At 43.5% G+C, this 21,981-nt stretch overlaps 1 protein-coding gene across 4 annotated transcripts in view; it reads right to left on the bottom strand.

Annotated features, from left to right (window-relative positions):
* Window positions 1–21,981, bottom strand: part of DGCR2 (DiGeorge syndrome critical region gene 2) — an 88,747-nt gene that overhangs the window by 54,180 nt on the left and 12,586 nt on the right. For 2 of the 4 annotated variants that reach the window (XM_034642572.1, XM_034642573.1), the window contains exon 2: window positions 5,218–5,340. The exons of the other annotated variants lie outside the window; for them this stretch is intronic. In XM_034642572.1, coding sequence (XP_034498463.1) covers window positions 5,218–5,340 — 123 coding nt within the window. The remainder of the gene's footprint in view (window positions 1–5,217; window positions 5,341–21,981) is intronic. 4 annotated transcript variants of the gene reach the window in all.

Here is a 21,981-nt window from a genome sequence, read left to right as displayed (position 1 = left end):
AGTGGTGCTGCCTGTCAAACCAGCTCATTTCCTAATCATCTTTCCTTCAAGAAGGCTCATGGTTATAGTTTCTTTGCTGTGCTAAGTTACTCTCCCCCTGTTGGCTTTTCTTGAAGAAAAAAAAAAGTCTACATAATACCTGACATATTCCAAAGAACATATGTAACACAAATGTAAGAAATAAAACCTGATAATAAAATATAGTTGTGAGCCCTCCACCCCAACCCCCACCCTACTTCAGAATCCAAACATCAGCTGTTGGGTTGTTTCTCCTAGTATTATTCCTCTGTCTCCCCACCAGGGAGGAACCAGGAGCCCAAATTTTGTGTATCACCATTTTGCCATTTTTGTTTATCACACCCATATGTACCAGCACATAAGGCAGTGGTCACTTTTGCTTGTCTTTATCGTGTTGTACTTTTTGGCAATTTGCCTTTGTCACCTACATGTTGCCCTTAAGATCCACTGATGTTGCTGCAAGGACCTACTACTCACTCACTGTTGTTGGTCCATAATATGCCATCATGTGAACACAGACATTTGGGTTGTTTCCAAGATGTTTATTGGTATGAAGAGGGCTGCAAGAATTTCTCTAGAGCTCCCCCAAATGGAAATCCCGGATCACAGAATATGAGAATGTTCAACTTTACAAGTCAATGCCAGTTTTCCACAGGTGCATCAACTTGTCCCCCTCACCAGCACCAGATAAGATTTCCAAAGTCACTCACATCCTCTCCAAACTTGGTTTTTCAGATACCTTAATTTTTGCCAGCAGACATCTTAATTTTTGCCAATCTAAGTAACTGTAAAGTGGAATCTCACTGTGGCTTTGGAATTCTAATGAGGTTGAGTATCTTTTTATCTGTTTAACCCCGGTTCTTGTTAATTCTTCTGTGACATGCCTGTGTGTCTTTTGTCCATATGTAGGAGTTCTTTATATGCGCTGGACTATAATCCTTTATGGGCTGTACATATTGCAAATATACTCCCACTCTGTGGCTTGTCTGTTCACATTCTTTACAGGTACCTTTTGAAAAAGGGAAGATTTTAATTTTAATCTAATAAAACTGGTCATTTTAATTTTAGAGTTGATTCTTTTTGTGACTTAAAATAAGAACACCCGTTCCTACCAAGGTCATAAAGGTATTCTCCTAGATTGTGTTCTAGAAGTTTTTCTTCAATTAACCTGAAACTTGATTTTTCTGTACATTGTGTAAACATTCTTTCCCAACTGTCACAGTGCTATGATTGAGGAACCTATCCTCTGCCCAGTGATACGTAATCCCACCTGTGCCATATATTGTTTCTCGGGTCTGTTTCTGGCAGCTCTTCTGTCGCATGGGCCAATCTGCGCTTTGCCAAGCCAACAATAACGTAAGCCTTGACACAGGTAAGGCAACTGCTCACACCATACTCTTCTTCAGAGTGTCCTACAATATTAAGACTTTATTCTTCCACANCGCTTTACCGACTGAGTCTTCCTAGCCAAGAATATCCTGCCTATTTATTCAAATCTTCTTTAATGTTTCTTAATAAACTTACACATTTTTCTCCATTGAAAAATTTAATACATTTTTTGTTAGTTCCCATTTACATCAAAGATGGTTCGGGCAGAAGAACAGAAACCACGCTAAGTGTTTCAAAAATAAAGGAGTTTAATACTTGCATTAGGTACTTGCAGAACAACTGAAGAGGCTGGAGTGTGCACAAAAGTAAGCCACCTCTCGCCTTCCATTCCACCTCTGCAGTTGTAGTCCAGAGTCAGGAAGCCGTCCACAGGACAGGAAACCACAGAAAACCTCTGCCAATCACAGCTGCTCCGCAGCCCTGGCCAGAGGAGGCTATGGAGGCCGCTGTACTCATTCACCCACGCGCCCCACACCACTGCCAGAGGAATAGGAGTCCACCGCCCTTCTACCTTCCAAACTTCGTGGGAAGGATCTCCGGGGCTAATGACAGCCAAAGCCTGCTGGCAGCGGGGTCTGAGCAAGAAAGCTCCAGCCTTCCAGCCCCGGAAATGCAGGCAACGTATTGAATGCCCAGACTATATCTAGCACACCACCCATTTCATATCTTCCAAAAACATGCTGAAATTACTGGTCTACTGTTCCATCCTTTCCCATTTTATTATCTTTTATATCTTCTATACTCTTTTACTGTAATTTTAGCAGGCTTTCAGGAGGACAATGAAATAATCTCATATGGTCCCTCTCCAGAAGTCCTGAACCCCATGTTCAAAAACTTGACCAAGCATGGCTAGAGCTTCCCACAGGTTTATTTAAACTCTCCCCATATACAGGAAGGCCATGGCAAAGGTAGTTACCAGCTAACTCCCTGTTCATATTTCCACACTCCCCTCCCCACACACAAAGATTTTTCTTTCTCCTCCTCTTCTTCTTCTTCTTTTATTTTTTGGTAGGGGGGATTGTTAACGAGGATTTAAAATATTCATGATGTTTTTTAAAAATTAATTTAAAAAAAGAAAATATGACAAAATTTCAGCAATTACTGATTCAGGAAAGTGAGAAACAAGTACTACATTATTCCTCATATATTTTCATAACTTACATTTCTCAGAATCCCAGCTTTAGGAACAATCAGAAATCAAAGCTTATTGCCCACCTGGATCATGGCGTGGCACTACACCACGGGACAGACATGGTACCAGACACAAGGGGAGGCCAGGAGTGAGCCAGGAGGTCTGACAGCGCCTTAGCCCTCCCACCCCTCCTCAAACACTCCTTGGCCCCATCAGGGCTCCGTGAGTCTCCGCACACTGCCATGATCACTGTGCTCTCAGTGGCTAGGGCCGGGAGCACACTATCCACTCAGAACTCCAGACTCCTGTTGGATAGACTTTATTTCTCTGTTTGGGGAGAAAACATGGCAACCTTTGTAACCTCAAATCTTAACACTTGGGGTGAGCAACTTGTGACCTCCTGTGCCAGACCACATGGCCCAGAAGAGAAATCAAATCTAGTCTCTGCCTTTACCAAGTTCCTGCGTTTATCAAGTCTACAGTGGATGGAGAGATGAACAAGGTGAACTAGAGTGCGTACCATTGTTTTCAGTACCTACACAACAGCACAGTTATTACACACAACCTTAAAAGCTAAGCCAAAAGGCATTTTGACAACTGAGCCACCCAGGCGTCCCCCAAAAGGCACTTTGAGATCAGCAAATAAGTCATCTTTCCACTTGAAAGCCAGCAAAGAATCATTCGGTTCTTTTTTCAGAATATTCTCTAGGAGGCTGGATACGAAGTCTCATCCCATAAAGCAGACCCAGGGAAGCTCCCAGGCACAACCACTGGTCCTCAGCTGAGAGAACATGGAGTATCAGTATCCCGAGCACAGGGCAGTTCATGCTCTCCAGGCTGTGAGCTAAGGATCCTTCCTTAGGTGGGCTCCCAGACACAGGGCTGTCCCAGAACCTTCTGCCCCAGCTGCGACCATTCAAACTCATTTGGAAAGGCAAGAACCTCAATGAGAGACATGTATAATCCAATGAACAGGCTCAAGGTATAATTGGGATCCCCTCTAAAGGCCATCTTTTTAGGCAAACAGTCGGACCAGACCACCTCTGCTTCTTATTTTAGAACCCCCTTCAAAGAACTGTCCCAAGCTCAAATGTCACCTTGTATTTGATACCCTACCTGATCCCCATGGTTGGAGGTAACTGGTTTTTCTTCAGTACCTGACCCACAGGAATTACAACACTCCTTCCATTTACTGAATGTTAAAAAGGACCTCTGTCCTAGGCCAGGTCACACTTAGGAAGAGGACAGGTGTCCTGCTTTCCGGGAGCTCACAGTCTGGAAGGAGATCAAGCATGGCCACAGGTTATGGTGAAAATTACCATTCTATTTTTTTTTTTTTAATGAATATATTCCCTTTTGTGTGACTATGTTGTGGTTGAAGTTCTGGGATTCTAGAGAGGTATTTGTGTTTTTTTTGTTTTGTTTTGTTTTGTTTTTAAAGATTTTATTTTATTTATTTGACAGAGAGAGAGAGACAGCCAGCGAGAGAGGGAACACAAGCAGGGGGAGTGGGAGAGGGAGAAGCAGGCTCCCAGCAGAAGAGCCTGACGTGGGGCTCGATCCCAGAACTCCAGGATCATGCCCTGAGCCGAAGGCAGACGCTTAATGACTGAGCCACCCAGGCGCCCCGAGAATTACCATTCTAGATGCTGTCAGAGAAAGAGAAGAGGGGCTGGCAGAAGACAACCTCCACCCCAAGGGCCCAGAGATGCCTGCTTGTTGTGGTATCATCTGAGCCAAGCTTTGAAGGACAGGCAAGATCTGTCCACATATAAACAGAACAAGAGGATCCCAGGCAAAGAGAAAGGCATGAATGAAGCATTTGACTAGGAAATTCATCATGGGGTGGGCACAGGAAACAGCCCAGCTGAGCCGCTAAAGGGAAAATGGCAATAAATCAGGTTGGTAAAGTAGAACCAAACCAGAATGTCAAGAAATTTAAATGCCAGGCTGAAAAGTTATTAGGTCTGAGGTTCTCAAGGTAGAATAAACACACCTTCTTCTTAGGGACTGTATTGGTGCCACCTGGGTCTTAAACAAATTACTGTGTGTGTTACACACACATGCACGGGCAAATGCAAGATACTACATCTTCCATCCTAACCCAAAGAACCAGGGATGTAGCGAACACCATTACTCATGAGGTGTGTTACACTCCATGAGGGTGCTGGGGCAGAAACCAAGTGGAGAACCAACAAGTTTAGACTCTCTGTGGCATCTGCATATATCTTTAGGAGCCCATGCATTGTCAGGAGAAAACCCCCAGTGAAAAATTACTAAGGACAGAGTGAGCAGGATGGATTGGCACAGCCAAAGCCAGTCTGATGAGCCTCATCAGGATTCTAGCCAAGTCTCAGAAAGCACCTACCTCCAAAGCCAGGCAAGGAGGAGGCAAGAGGGCACATTTCAGGGGCGCTGCTCTCAGGGTTAGCAGTGCCAACCAAAACGTGGCATCCTGGACACCTCTCTTGCCTCACCCCAGCCCTGACCCTGCGACTTTGCAAATTCTGGGATCTGCCTGAGTTGAGCATCTATTTTTAAAGAAAGAGAGGAGAGAGGGGAGGGGGTCAGCTCAATAGAAGCTTCCAGCGGACGCCATCCCCCCCCCATGGAAGCACAATCACGCAGCTCTAATGGAGAGGCGGGGCTGCAGGAGGCCACCTGCCCGACACACTCACCTGGACAGTCGGCTTCGTCGCTCTCATCCTCACAAGTCACCCAGCCGTCACACTGCCAGGGGAGGGGGATGCACTGGATGGCGCCGCTGCGACAGGCAAACTGCCCAGGGTTGCACCGCAGCTCTGTGGAACCAAAGGGCAAGAGGCCGTTGAGGAAGCGGCAGCAGCAGTGGAGACCTGGGACAGCCAGGCCTGCCGCCGCCCGGGCCCAGCAGCATGGCCTGACTCGGGCAGCCTGCCCATGGCCCGACTCCTCAGGGGCCTGCGCGTGGGCCCGAACAAGGAGCCAAGAGCCGTGCCCACCACAACACGAGTCCCCAGAGCAATGCACCCCCAAGACATCGCTCTTTATGTGCCACCTCAAACACACTTGCCACGTTTCTGCTGAGCCGGGCTCTGCTCTAGACTACAGAGGTCACAAGAGGGCATACCTCCCACCGCAGGAGGGATTCTGGGTCAACAGGAAAGACACACACACGTTTCTGACAAAGAGCAAATGAGGAGGACGCACCACAGAGTGCTCAAACAGCATGAAGGAAGGAGAAACTGCCTGCACCTGAGGGGCTCTGGATCCTTCTGAGAGGAGGAGGGATGTAAACAGGGTTCCCAAGGCAGGCTGATGGTTTCAATGGACACATATAATGTAATAGGAAGGGAGAAAACATTCCAGAAAAAGTAAAGCTTACAGAAATATCACGGGGCAGGAAAACATGCCAAGTAGATGGTGTGCGAGCTGACAGACGGGAAATCACTAGAGGTAAGATCAGAATTATAAAAAGGGTCAGACTGTGGAGGCTTTGAGGGTACGATAATTCTGACCTTTACTAGGAATGTTATAGGGAGCCAGAGGTTATTTAGTTAGTAAGTAACATGATGAGATCTGTGTTTTAAGCAAGGCAGAACTGGCAATGGTTTCTGGAAGCAATTGTAATAGGGGGAACCACACAAAAATAATCAAATAACTCCATAAAGTAAGGACTTAAATTGAGGCAGGGTTGGCAAATCATAGTCCTCGGGCCAACTCCTGCCCTTCCCACTTGTTTTTTAAATAAAGTTTTATTGGAACATGGCCACAAATATGTATAGTCCATGGCTGCTTTTGAGCTACAACAGCAAAGTTGGTATCGATGACTAAGAGAGACTAAATGACCCGCACAGGCAAAAGTATTTCCTCTGGTCCTTCAAACCACACTTGTGAAGTGAGGTGACAGCTGCTACATAGACAAACATGGAACCAAGGAAAAGCACTGAGGTGTGAGGGATGAAGTCCTGCACACTAACATGATAACACAGGAAGAAGAAACAAACAGAGCTCTCTTACTATGGGCCTGCTCACTCTGTGGTCTTCCTTGTCCTGGAATCACTCCACTGAAATCCAGAAAGAAAAAGGAAATATCCCTGCCCCTGAGTCCTGTCCCATCACTGGTCTAAGTAACCAGAGCCAATCACCACTCTAATTAACCAAGGTAGATGAACCCACCAAATTAGGCAGGACATAGAAGCTAGGTCTCAGCCCTCCCCACACCACCACCCCAGGACGCCACGCAGGGAATCGTGTACCAGCGCATCAATACCTTCACCAGAGAGCCTCTTCAGAGTGCTCGGCAAGGAGAGACAACCCACATCACCCCCAGGGTCAGGCATATGTCTGAGAGTCTTCCACTCTGAGGCAGGGAAGGGAGGAAGGGCCAGGGAAAGGAATCATGAATCCAGTGTTCACTCTTCTCCACCTGCCACTACACACTGTGGTCAATCAATCGATCTCACCATAAGGAAAGCCTTTGGTAAATACGTGACACGGACAAAAGAGTCACAATGCTGTATGTGTATTTTATAAAGCCTTCCAGCCAAGATGGAGTTATAGGGATAGATTTAACTGCCCACCTGAAGCAACTGGGAGAAAAAAAAAGGGACAAAATATTAGGAAACAGCAGTTCTCCAGACACTGACATCAAGCAACAAAGAATAGTGATCCCTGAGTCAGGGAACATGTGAAGTGAGCCTTACTGCCTCAAGAACATTTCCAGGCTACAAAACAGGGAAAGGGACGCCAGGGGGTGCAGAAGACTCTTTGAGGTAAGTGGATGCAGCTAAAAATTGGGGGAAATCAAGGCAGGTAGCACTCACAGGACAGCTCTGAAGAGTCCTGGAGAAGAGACAGTGGCCCAAAAGTAAGACTCCAGAGATCTAAAAAGGAACCCCTCAGGGAATGAAGCAGAGTACTGATCAGTGTGTGGTGTGAGGAAACTACCCCAGATCACCCTAAAGGATAGCACGGAAACAATAATCGAAGTTCAGCAGGACCAAAAACAGTGCCTGTTCTCAGAAGCCAGTCTGGAAAAACTCATAACTTGTGGGGCACTGAATCAAGTACTCAGAAGAGTCCTGTCTTGTTAGTGGAGAAAAATGAATTCCAGACTAAACGCAGCCTAACAACAATTAAAAGCCAACAGCTAAAAGGTTCAAACAGTTTCCAAGTCACATCCTAGAACAAAGCTCGAGAATATTTATAGGAATGAAAAAATATGGGGCGCCTGGGTGGCACAGCGGTTAAGCGTCTGCCTTCGGCTCAGGGCGTGATCCCGGCGTTGTGGGATCGAGCCCCACATCAGGCTCCTCCGCTATGAGCCTGCTTCTTCCTCTCCCACTCCCCCTGCTTGTGCTCCCTCTCTCACTGGCTGTCTCTGTCTCTGTCAAATGAATAAATAAAATCTTTAAAAAAAAAAAAAAAGGAATGCAAAAATACGCAGTAACCAAAAAAGGCAAAACTCACAAAGTCTGGCACTCAATAAAAAAATTACCAGACATGCAAAGAAACAGGAAATTATGACCAAAATGAAAAGAAACTCAATCAAAACTGACTCAGAAAAGGTACAAATGACAGAGTAGACAAGGACGTTGAAGTTAAAACTGTGTCACAAATGCTCAAGAAGCTAGAGGAAAAATCAAACATGTTCAATAGACATGGAAGACTTTAAGAAAGAAGCAAATCCACTGCCTAGAGATGAAAACGGCAAGGCACAAGACAAACAGATTCAGTTTCAGAGGAAAAAATGAATGACTTGACCACAACAACAGATACTCTAAAACACTGAAAGAAAGGCTAGAAAACAATGAACTGTGAGCTGTGTGATACACAGACTTGGGGGGTGGGGAGACAGACAAAATATTTGAAGAAACAATAACAAAAACATTTCCCAATTTGATGAAACCCCACAGATCCAAGTCACTCAGTGAACCCCAAACATAAGAAATAGAAAGAAGACTACTCCAAGGCACATCACAATCAAATTGCTTAAAACCAGTGATAAAGAGAAAATCTTAAAAGTAGCCAGAGGAAAAAAGACTTATTCCGCAGAGGAAAACAAACAAACATGACGGCAGATTTCTTGTTAGAAACAATATAAGCTGGAAGATGGTGGAGCAACATTTTGAAGTTCTGAAAACAAAAAAAGTAGTCAACCTAGAATTATTTAAAGCAAAAACATGTATCCTACATTGCGGAAGTAGAACTTCGACAATGCCAGCACAAAAGCTGGGAGGGGAGAAGCACCCCATTTCAAGCCTCTCATACTATACGTAAAGCAGTCTGTCATGTGAAGGTCAGCTGCAGGATGTTCAAGATGAATACCACAAAGCCAGCTCAAGAGTTTCTAACAAATAAGTCAAAGAAGATGACAAAATGGAATAAAAACACTCAATCCAAAAGGCAGAAAGAAAAAGAAAACAAACAGATGGTACAAAGAGAAAACAACAAAATGGCAGATTTTAATTAATTCTGCCTTATTAATAAATAGATGAGGTGATCTAAACACCCCAGTTAAACAAAGCAGAATTTTCACACAGGTAAAAAAACAAGACCCAGTTACATACTGTCTAAAAGAAACCCTCTTTATAAAAGGACATGCATAGGTAAAAATAAAAGAATGGAAAAAGATACGCCATGCTAACACTGATCAAAAGAAAGCAGGAATAGCCAAATTAATATTACACAAAGTAGACTTCAGAGCAAATATCACCAGGAATAAGGAAGGTCATTTAATAATGACAAAAGACAAAATAATCCTAAAATGTTTATGCATCTATAGCAGAGCTTTAAAATATGAAGGAAAAACTGCTATCATAGACAAACTCACAACTAATTTCCATCCCCTCTCCCAATTACTGATAGAAGCAGCAGGCAGGAAATCAGCAAGGATACAGATAACCTGAACAACACCAACCGACATTTCCAGAACTCTCTGGCCAACAACAGCAGAATACACATTCTTTTCATAAGCGTATATAACATTTACCATAATAGACAATATTATGGGCCATAAAACAAATTGCCAATAAATTTATAATGATTCAAAGCATACAGAGTATGTTGTTTAGCCACAACGGAATTAAATTAAAAATCAATGGCAGAAAGATATCTGGAAAATCCCCCAACTATATGGAAACAATTGACACACTTCCAAATAGCCTATGGGTCAAAGAAGAAATGAAAAGGGAAATTAGAAAGCATTTTAAATTGATGAAAATTTGTGGGACACAACTAAAACAGGTCCCAGAGGCAAATGTACTGCATTAAACTCCTGTATCAGAAAAGAAGGTCTCGAATCAGTAATCTCAGCTTCTTCTTTAAGAAATTAGAAAAGCAAAGCAAATGAAACCCAAAGCAAACGGTAGAAAAGAAATTATGAAGATTGAAGTGGAAATATACAAAACAGTATTAGAGAAAATAATGAAAACAAAAGCTGTTTTTCTGTAAGATTAATAACATTAATAAACCTCTAGTCAAGACTCAGGAAAAAAATTAAGAACACAAAATACCACTGTCATGACATCACTAGGATTTCAGAGATATTAAAAAGGATAATAAGGGGAAAATAATAAGGCAGTAGTACAAACAACTTTATATCAGTAAGTTCAACAACTTAGATAAAATAAATTCCTTGAAAAGCACAAACTACCAAAGCTCACTCAAAAAGGCAGCCCAGACACCTGAGTAACCTTATAGCTACGTAAGAAACTGAATTTTTAGTTGAAGCCTAAGAAAACTCCAGACCCTGATGGCTTCCCTGGGAAATGCTACCACATATTTAAGGAATAAAAAGACCAACACTTTTTTTCCTTAGAATTTTATTTATTTATTTATTTATTTATTTGAGAGAGAGTGCACGAGCGAGCAAGCAGGGGAAGGAGTGGGGCAGGGGGGTGGCCAGGGAATCCCAAGCAGACCCCACGAGCTGAGTGTGGAGCCTGTTGCTGGCTCGATCCCACAACCCCAAGACCACAACCGGAGCTGAAACCAAGAGTCGGATGCCCAACCAACTGTGCAACCCAGGCGCCCCAAAATGAGACCAATTCTATACAAACTGTTCCAGAAATTAAAATATTTAAAATTGCCTTAACAACTGCATCAAAAAAAAATAGGAAATACTTAGGGATAAATCTAATGACAGATGTACAAGTCCTATACATTCAAAATATATATGAAATATATATGAAATAAATAAGAAAATATAGTATGAAATTGCTAAGAGACCTAAACCCATGGGGACATATGAAGTGTTCATGGATCAACAGACCAAACGTCGTTAAGATACCAATTCTAGGGGCACCAGCGTGGCTCAGTTGGTTGAGTGACTCTTGGTTTCAGCTCAGGTCATGATCTCAGGGTCCTGGAATTGAGCCCCACACTGGGTTCCCCACTCAGTGGAGAGTCTGCTTGAGGATTCTGTCTCTCTCTCTCTCTCTCTCTTCCCCTGCTCACATGCTCTCTTGCTCAAAAATAAATAAATAAATCTTAAAAAAAAAAAAAAAAGAAGATACCCATTCTACCCACATCTATCTACAGATTCAATGCAATCCCACCAATATTCATTCCAGCAGGCCTTTTTGTAGAAATTGACAAACCGACTCGAAAATTCAAATGAAAATGCAAAGGACTTAAAATACCTAAAACAACTTTGGAAAGGAAGAACAAAGTTGGAGGATTTACACTATTTGACTTCAAGAATTACTGTAAAGGTGCGGTAATTAAGATAGTATGCCATAAGCATCAAAGACAAGCATCAAGATCAATGGAACCAGAGTACAGTCTAGAAATAGGCCCATGTATGTGGTGGTAATTTATAACCAAGGTACAAAGGCAATTCCCTGGAGAAAGAACAGTCCCTTCAACAAATGGTCCTGGGACAACTGTGGATATCCATCAAAAAAGAAAGAAAGAATTTCGATCCATTCCTTGTACCAAAAACTAACTCAAAATAGATCATAGACCTAAAACTATAAAACTTACAAGAAAACACAGGAGAAAATCTTTGTGACATTGGGCTAGGCAAAGATTTCCTAGATACATACAGCCAAAGCATGATCCATAAAAGAAAAAGTTGATAAACTGGACTTCACCAACATTGAGAACTTTTCTTCTTCAAAGATACTATGAAAAGAATTAAAAGACAAGTCACATACTATGAGAAAACACTTGTAAATCAAATATCTGACAAAGGGCTTGTACCCAAAAAGTATAAAGAACTCTAAAATGTCAATAATAATAAAACAACCTACGTAATTTTAAAGTGGCAAAATATTTTAAAGCACATTTAACCAAAGAAGATACACAGATGGCACATAAGCACATAAAAGATATTCAACATTAGTCATTAAGGAAATGCAAATTAAAACCATAATGAGCTACCATTACATACTTATTAGAATGGCTAAAATTAAAAAGAATGATGATATCAAGTGTTGGCAAGTATGCGAAGTAACTGGAACCCTGCTACATTGCTAGTACGAATGTAAAATTGTACAACTACTTTGGAAAACAATTTGACATTTTGTAGAAAGCTGAATATACACCTATTACATGACCCAGTCATTCCACTTCCAGGCATTTACCCAAGAGAAATGAAAGTTACATGTCCATACAAAGAGTAATTTTATTTGTAACGGCCGAAAGCTAGAAACCCATATGTCCAAAATAAGTGAATGGATAAACAAATCTCAGTATAGTGGACTATTTACTCAGCAATAAAAAGGAATGAGCCGGGCACCTGGGTGGCTCAGTTGGTTAAGCGTCAAGCCTTCAGCTCAGGTCATGATCCCAGGGTCCTGGCATCCAGTCCCGCATCGGGCTCCCTGCTCAGCGGCGAGTCTGCTTCTCCCTCTACACCCTCCACCCCATGCTCGTGTGCTCTCTCTCTCTCTCACACACACACAACAAAAGGAATGAGCTGTTGATACATGCAGAAACATGTTTTTTTTTTTAAAAAGCAGCCAGCTATAGATTTTGCCAAACCCTGTCCTAGAGTGTAAGCGTAGGGATAAATCTTTATCCTCCACCCCATACCCAGCACCCAGCACAGGGGGCCACTCACTCAATGTCAGATGAACCGAACTGCTCAAAGATCTTCCTCTATCCTTTAAGTCTACAGCAAAGTGTCAAAAGTTCTCTGATATCCCCAGGGAAGGTTCTCTCCCTTCCTGACTCACCTGTAGTACAGGAGCTCTTCTGACAGCAATCCCGTGTGTGAGTCACTGGTTAATACATGTGAATTGCTCATTCAAAAAATATTTACCAAGCGCCACTTTGTGCCAGGCAAGTGTCCTGGGCCAGAGTGGTAAACAAAGCAGGTAGACCTGGGACATGACGGAGCTTGCCTCGTGTGGCGGGGACTGACACACAGTTGCTTGGTAGGTCAGCCAGCAATTCTGCTGGGTCCTACTGACATAATTCAAGCTGCAAATCAACATTCCTTTTCCTTTTCTTCCTCAATATCCTCTCAAGTCCCTTTGTAAAGCGTCCGGCGCAATTTCTGCCACATCTGAAGTTGTTCAACAGTAGTCACAACCTCTGCCCACTACTGGCTTTGCCAGGGGCCTGCCCCAAACCTTTCTTGTGATGCCTATCTCCTGGCTAGCAAATGGGAGACACAGGCAGGCCATTCCTAGCCAAGGGATTGTTGACACTTTTCAAAATAACCCATGCCCTAACTCTGTAAGTGCAAGGCCATGGAACCAAAACGAGAACTTCACACTAAGCAGTTCTCAAACATTTTCATTCCCAAACCCCCTTACACACATGAAATTTCTGAGGACCCCAAAGATCTTTGGTTTCTGTGGGTTATATCTATCAACATATACTGTATATGTATACTGTACTGTAACAGAAACATATACTGTATTAGAAATTAAAACCAAGGAATTTTGTAAACACCAGGTTCCCAAACATACACTCAAAGGTTAAAACACATATGACCTGGCAATTCCACTCCTAGCTATATGCCCAGAAGGAGTGAAGGTAGGGACTCAGACGCCTGTACACTGATGCTCACAGCAGCATTACTCACAATAGCCAAAAGGTGGTAACAACCCAAGCATTCACCAACATCAATAAACATGTGGTATATCTATTCAATGGAATATTATCAGGTCATAAAAAGGAAAGAAATTCTGACAAGTGCTACAGCAAGGATGGACCTGGAGGACATTGTGCTCAGTGTAACAAGCCAGACACAAAAGGACAAATACTGTACAATTCCACTTATATGAGGTGCCCCAGAGGAGTCAAATTCAGACACAAAAAGGAATGCAGAGATTACCAGGGCCTGGGGGGAAGGGGAATGGAGAGTTGTTGTCTAATGGGGATAGAGTTTCAGTATGGGAAGATGAAAAGAATTCTGGAGAGGGATGGTGGGGACAGTGGCACAGCAGTGTCAATGTACTTACTGCCACTGAAGTGTATGCTTAAAAATGGTTACAGTGGTAAATTTTATGTTATGTGGATTTTACCACAGCTTAAAAAAAAATCCTTTAAAAAGAGAGACAGAGACAGAAAGGGAGAGAGAATCCCAAGCACGCAACCCATTAGCCATCAATCACATGTCAAGTGGCCTCTGGCAATGCCACTGCTCACTGGTGAGAGAATGAGAGAAAGACGCTAACCACCCCTTGCTATTATTATGAAAATGGTTTTGACCTTGCAGAGCCCCCAGAGACATGCAACGTTTGGGAATTAGAGGATTCGGGGCCTGCAGAAATTTAGAAGCCTCTGCAATACAGATTCTCTCTCTGGATTCAATTTCTTCGTCAGCAAGCCTTGGCCTCATTTTAAATTATGTAAGCTGAGCTGTCTCAAATTACTGTGTGAAATTTAGTATGCGGCCTTAATTGTTTGGAATTGATTTCTCCTAACATCTGTCCACAGAGAAACAGAGGAAGACAGGGAAGAGCGGAAGCACACATATCCACAGCCACAAAGCTCTGGAAATCGAAAATCTCCAGCCAGGAAATGCAGGAGAGAACTGCATCCCATCTCCTCCCACTGCCCCCAGCCGGCTCCGAGGGTCTGCATAGGGCAGAGGTGCACCCTCAGACACAGCCCTCCATGCCTTGCTGGAGTGCCCGCCCAGGCACCAGGAGGCCCCAGTCTCTTAGCAGACCTGCTCCCAGGTGGGCAGTGCAGCCTCCATCACACCGCTCAGACATTCTTCTTTGGAAAGAGCAAGAGCTGCTTCCCAGAGGGGCTGTCCCTGGGTCTCATTCCACCCCCACCAAAGGCAGGACTGGGACAGGGATATTTATCTGGCACCGCACTACACGCCAGCAGCAGAGGGGAAAGAGGATCTGAAAATAAGGCTCTGCTGTGTAAGTGCCAGGACAGGTCTAGGAGAACCGTTCCTGTGGGATGCTGGGTCCTGTCCAGCACCATGTCAGGAACTTGGTGTTCCCTGGCTGGAACTTGGGCCAGGCACGTTGCTCTGGACACCCTCAGGAGGGGACAGAGATCACTGCTGACAACACAGATCACTAACATACAAAACACAGGGCACACCTGCTAAAAGGGCCTTCTGAAGTAGTCACCTGTGTCCTCAGGTAAGAGTATAAGAATAAGGGGCTTGAACAAGGCCTCAGGATGGGCAGCATGTGCACCACCAGAGACCACAGGGAAAGCCTCCAGGGAAAGCCTACAGGTCAAGGGTACAGCCTGGACAAGTGAAACCAAAGCAGGAAAGGAGCTCTCTGCGTGGCAGGGGCTCAGCAGGAGATAAGACCAAAAGGCACTGGGGGGCAAGCTGGCCTCTAGGGATGTGCTATGGCTCCAGGGCTGGATGCTGCAGGCAGTGGAGACCTCCAGCAGAACACTGATCGGCAGCAGGACAGAGAATGGTTCTGGGAGGGCAGAACTAGGAGATGAGGACAGCATTACCAGGCATTCAGAATGGTTCCCAGATCATTCTAGAATAAACCATGGTTAAATTATAAGCTTGTTGCCTTCTCTACAGTGTTTTAAATGCCATTTGTCCTTTCACGAGGCGAACGGCCACCTCCATCCAGCCTCCCCCAAAGACCCCTCCATTCAGGTTCTTGGGACCCCTGGGGCTCAGCAGTCCCTACGGTCACCCCTGCAACCCCGTCAGCCCCTCTCCCAGTGGCTGTCACTTCATGGCACCAGTGAGATTGCCTGTAACCTCCCTGCTTCCTGGCACAATATGGCAGCCCTTGCCCTCAGCTGCTGAACAGTTTCATGTATTCTGCCCCCTGGAACGATTCTGTGAGGCCCTCTGAAGAGGCACATGCTCTCCGAGGGATCCACCTGGAGAAAGGGAAGATGCGCGCAGGGCGCTGGACCTGGGGCTTCTGCACAGCACTGCCTGCCATGGGGCTCAGCAGCGAAGCCCAGTCAAGGCTGCTGTTAACGGGAGGGTTGGGCATTCCTCAGCCCTGGCAGGCATCAGGGTTACAGCAGGAAGGACAGAGTATCTGAATGTCAACACTGCAAGGCACTCAGAGACCAGCTGGCCCCGTGATTCTCACACGTGAGGGCCTAGCATCCAAGGCGGGGTGGGATGTGTGTGGCTCATGAAGACTACAGTATGGAAGTTTTACTAGTAAAATTTAAATTAGGAAGGCCAGAAACTGCTCTATTTATCAGAAAATCCATCTAGTCTAGTCAGCTCATTTCACAAAAGGGCTGACCCGCCTGCTCCGTTCCTATGGCAAGTCAACAGCAGCAGAACAGGAACCAGAAGGCAGGCTCTGGCTCCTCTGCCCAGATCTCTATCCCAAAACCAGCTCGACTGAGTGGGAATCAGGTCTCAGGTCAGGAATCACAGCCACCCCCAACAGGATGGCTGCATTCTGATTTGGGGCGTGGCTAACCCATCCTTCCTCAGAGGGCGGGGTCCAAACTTCCCAATTCTGACCCATTTTCCCTTTGTTAAGACAAAAAACACAGGACTTATGAAATGTAGTGCCTCTGTGGAGGTCAGCAATACAAACCCCAGAGACGAGGAGTGTCTGACTGCTGGATAGGGACCTACAGGGCCAGGTATGTACCAAAATACTGTGGTTTTGAAATACAGCCAAAATTCTTTGCTATGCTTTCCAAAATGCCAGTTGCTCCCTAGTCACTATGAACACCAAACCCATTTCCAAATTGCCCTGGGGCAGGAGGAGAATCACCCTCAGTCAGCCCACCACATGGGAGGGGAGACTCATCTGACTGCTGAGTCTGAGTGAGGACATCCCCTGCTCTCCTGTCACTCACCTGCCTGGCAGGACAGGCAGGTGACCCAGCTCCGCTGTGACAGCTGACGGGGGAAAGGCTGCCATGCTAGGGGAAAGGCTGCCATGCTAGGGGAAAGGCTGCCATGCTAGGGGAAGCCACTTCCTCCTATCAGCCAAAGAGTCACAAGGCTGATGCTAGAAACCACCACACCAGAACAAAGTGACAAGGCCCAAACTTCAGTATTTACTTTTTACAAGTCACAAGCATTTTCTACACCTGGGAGATGAAATGACCATCACTTACTGTATCTTCTATCCTCAGATACTGCCCAACTGGGACACTGGCTCACTTGCCTTGCCTTGTCCTCCAGCTTCTCCTTAAGTAGATGTTTGGGGAAGAAGGCCCTGCTTAAAGTAAGTTATCTTAGAAGAGGCGGGGGAGGCCCAAAGGAAAAGGATGTGACTGGACAAGATGAAAGAGGAGAGAGAGGCAGGTTCACCAAGCATCTCTATTAAATGAATGACACTTTGAAGAAAAGAACAGCAACCAGCAATCAGTCTATATTTTATGGAGGTTGGGGTGGGGGAGGGTTTGAATGTGGGAATAAGACCAGGGCAAGAGGGTGGGGTAGAGCTGGAGTAATAGTTATCTCGCATCTGATGTAACATCCATTGGCTGTTTCATCCACCACTCAGACCACATTTCGATGACAACCACAGTAGAGTATAACCAGTTCATTCCAAGAGAAACAGCTGGAGCAAGATCAGCTTCTTGTGTGTTCATTTTGCATGTGCCAGGCAGTGTATCAAATGCCTCGAATACATTATTATATTTAAATCCTTAAGACAAAACTGTTAGCACAGTCTTGTACCTCTTGCAGGCCCAGCACTGTGCTAGATGAAAGCAAGAAGAGCAGAATGATAAATACACGGTCTTTGCCTTCACAGAGCTCAAAGTCTAGTAAGGAAGCAGAAGATCTTCACTACCTTGGGGCAGCAAAGAGTTCTTAGAGAAACACAGAAAATGTAAATGGAAAAGAAAAAAACTGATGAACTTCAAAATTTAAAGCTTCTTTGATCGAAAGTGTGGTAAAGATATATAGATCAATGGAACAGAAAAATACAGAGCCCAGAAATAGACCCACACAAGTGTGGCCAACTGATTTTTGATAAAGATGCAAAGGTAGGGGCGCCTGGGTGGCACAGCGGTTGGGCGTCTGCCTTCGGCTCAGGGCGTGATCCTGGCGATATGCGATCGAGCCCCACATCAGGCTCTTCTGCTATGAGCCTGCTTCTTCCTCTCCCACACCCCCTGCTTGTGTTCCCTCTCTCGCTGGCTGTCTCTATCTCTGTCAAATAAATAAATAAAATCTTTAAAAAAAAAAAAGATGCAAAGGTAATTCAGTGGGAAAAAGCAGCCTTCAGCAAGTGGTGGTGGAACAACTAGACATACACATATCAAAAACTGAACCTCACATTGGATACAGAAATTAACTCAAAACAGACCAAAGACTTACATGTAAACTCTAACCCTATAAAACTTCTGGCAGAAAAATAATAAAATCTTTGTGAACTTGGGTTAGGCAAAGCGCTTACATACATCTCTAAAAGCATGATCTATATTAGAAAACAATGTTATAAACTAAAATTCATCAAAAGACCAGGGGTTATGAGGTGGAAACCTCAAGGTAGGGAGAGGGGCTGACTACAAAGTGGCAGCATGAGGGAATTTTGGGGTGATGGAACTGTGTTCTGCATCTTCTGTGTGGGATTGGTTAGACGACCCTACACATTTGTCAAAGCTCAAAGAATGATATACCAAAAAGGAATTTTAGTGTACTAAGTTAAAAAATAAAACAGATACTTTTAAAAGTACAGTTAAGCAAGAATAAAAATAAACAACAATATAAAAGAAAAAAGTACAGTTATGCAAATGAATGGGTAAGTCACTAACTAAGAGAAAACACTTGCAACACACAAGTCTTTTTAAAAATCTTTTATCTGGAGGGGCGCCTGGGTGGCACAGCGGTTAAGCGTCTGCCTTCGGCTCAGGGCGTGATCCCAGCGTTATGGGATCGAGCCCCACATCAGGCTCTTCTGCTATGAGCCTGCTTCTTCCTCTCCCACTCCCTCTGCTTGTGTTCCCTCTCTCTGGCTGTCTCTATCTCTGTCGAATAAATTTAAAAAAAAAAAAAAAAGACCTTTAAAAAAAATCTTTTATCTGGAATACACAAAAAACTCCTACAATAAATAAAAAATATAAATAATAAAAGAGCAAACAATCTCATAAAAAATGGGCAAAAGATTTGAACAGAAACTTCTCAAAAGAAAATATATGAATGGCTAACAAGGACATAAAAAAATGTCCAACATCATCACTCACAGGAAAAGGCAATTAAAACCACATGAGGTACTACTACACAATAGAAAGGCTAAACTTTAAAAGTCTGACAACATAAAATGTTGGTGAGACTGTGGAGCCACTGGAACTCTTACACAATACTGATGGGAATGTAAAATAGCACAACCACTCTACAATTAGGCAAGAAAAAGAAATAAAAGACATCCAAACTGGAAAGGAAAAAGTGAAATTACATCTGTTTGCAGAATACATGATCTGAAGATTCCACCAAAACAAAAAAGTGTTAGAATAAATTCAGCAGAGTCATAGGACACAAAAATTAACACACAAAAATCAGTTGTATTTCTATACATTGACAAGAACAACTTGAAAAGGAAATTAAGAAAACAATTCTACTTACAAGAGCATCAAAAAGAACAAAATACTTGAGAATAAATCTTACCCAAGGAGATGATATACCAGTATACCAAAAACTACAAAACACTGCTAAAATTAAAGATGACACAAATAATGGAAAGACATCCCAAGTTCATGAAATGGAAGACTTAAGACGTCAATATGAACCAAGCAATCTACAGATTCAATGCAATCTTTATCAAAATGCCAATGACTTTTTTTTTTTTTGCCAAAATAGAAAAATCTATCCTAAAATTAATATGGAATCTCAAATGACCCTGAATAGCCAAAACAATCCTGAGGAAGAAAAACAAAGTTGGAGGCCTCACACTTCCCTATTACAAAACATATCACAAAATTCCAGTAATCAAAACAGCATGCTACTGGCAACAACACAGATATATAGGCCAATGAAACAGAACAGAGAGCCCTGAAATAAACTCTCACTTAAGAGCGTATAATTTAGAAATGATTTCTTGGATATGATACCATAAGACTAGGCAACAAAAGCAAGAGTAAACAAAAGAACTACATCAAACTTAAAGAAATAACAAAGTGAAAAGACAACCTACAGAATGAAAAAAAAATTACAAATCATGTATCTGATGAGATTAGTATCCAGCATATATAAAGAATTCCTACAATTTGGGGCACCTGGGTGGCACAGCGGTTAAGCGTCTGCCTTCGGCTCAGGGCGTGATCCTGGCGTTATGGGATCGAGCCCCACATCAGGCTCCTCTGCTATGAGCCTGCTTCTTCCTCTCCCACTCCCCTTGCTTGTGTTCCCTCTCTCGCTGGCTGTCTCTATCTCTGTCAAATAAATAAATAAAATCTTTAAAAAAAAATTCCTACAATTTAACAACAAAAATACACACAATCCAATTTAAAAATGGGCAAAGGGGGGCACCTAGGTGGTGCAGTTGGTTAAGTGTCTCACTCTTGGCTCCCGCTCAGGTCGTGAGATCAAGCCCTGAGTCAGACTCCACACTCAGCCCAGAGTCTGCTTAAGTTCTCTCTCCCTCTGCCCCTCCACCACACCACATGTGCAAGCATGCACAACCCCCAATAAATAAAAATTTTAAAAATAAAAAAAATGGGCAAAGGACGTGAGTTAGACATTTCTCCAAAGAAAATATACAAATAGCCAACAAGAATATGACAAGATGTTCAACATCACTAATCCTTAGAGAAATGGAAAGAAAGAAAGAAAGAAAGAAAGAAAGAAAGAAAGAAAGAAAGAAAGAAAGAGAGAAAGAAAGAAAGAAAGAAAGAAAAAGAAAGAGGCAGGCGGGAGGGAGGGAGGAAAAATAACAAGTGTTGGCAAGAATACAGAGAAATTAGAACCCTTGTGCGCAACTGGTAGGATTGTAAAATGGTGCAGTCACCATGGAAAACAGTATGGAGGTTCCACAGTGAATTAAAAATAAAATTACCATATGATTCAGCAATCCCAATTCTGGATATATACCCAAAAGAACTGAAAACGGGACCTTAAAGAGATATTTGCACACCCATGTTCACAGCAGCATTATTTACAATGGTCAAGAGGCAGAAGCCTCTTAGATGACTCAGATGAATGGATAAAGAAAATGTGGTATATTCATACAGTTTAATATTATTCAACCTTAAGAAGGAAATTCTCTATACTACAACCTGGATGAGCCTTGAAGACATTATGCTATGTGAAATAAACCAATTACAGAAAGACAAATACTGCATGATTCCCCACTTATATGAGGTTTCTAAGTAGTCAAACTCTCAGAAAATGGAATGCCATAAGCTGGGTGGGGGGAGGAAAAGGGAAGTTGTTGTTCAGTGGGTTAATGAGTTCCAGTTTTGCAAGATGAAAAAGTTCAAGATCCATTGCCCAACAGGGTGCATTTCATTAACACTACTGTACACTTAAAAATGGTTAAGATGGTATATATTATGTTCTTTACCACAACTTGAAAATTTTTTTTTTTTTTTAAAGATTTTATTTATTTATTTGACAGAGATAGAGACAGCCAGTGAGAGAGGGAACACAAGCAGGGGGAGTGGGAGAGGAAGAAGCAGGCTCACAGCAGAGGAGCCTGATGTGGGGCTCGATCCCATAACGCCGGGATCACGCCCTGAGCCGAAGGCAGACGCTTAACCGCTGTGCCACCCAGGCGCCCCCACAACTTGAAAATTTAAAAAAACAACCAACCAACCTAAACTTTGTTTCCCGGGATCCAGTTAACAATCCTCTGAGGTCAGTTTTATTACGATCCCCACTTAGAGAAAACAAGATGAGGTCTCCTCATATCCCTCCCGGGGCCAGTTTCCGATATGTACAATGAGGTGACAGTGGGCTGTACCTAACCCTCACAAGCACAGACAAGACACAGAGGGATTTTAAAGTCACAAGGGAAATATTAACACCGAATAAACTCCTGCAAGAAAACAGGCCTGTAAGCCTGAGGCACTCTAAAAGGAGATGGACACTGGGGCGCCTGGGTGGCACAGCGGTTAAGCGTCTGCCT

This window comes from Ailuropoda melanoleuca, chromosome 14 (assembly GCF_002007445.2).
Source record: "Ailuropoda melanoleuca isolate Jingjing chromosome 14, ASM200744v2, whole genome shotgun sequence".
NCBI lineage: Eukaryota > Metazoa > Chordata > Mammalia > Carnivora > Ursidae > Ailuropoda > Ailuropoda melanoleuca.
This window is presented reverse-complemented; position numbering and strand designations above follow the sequence as displayed.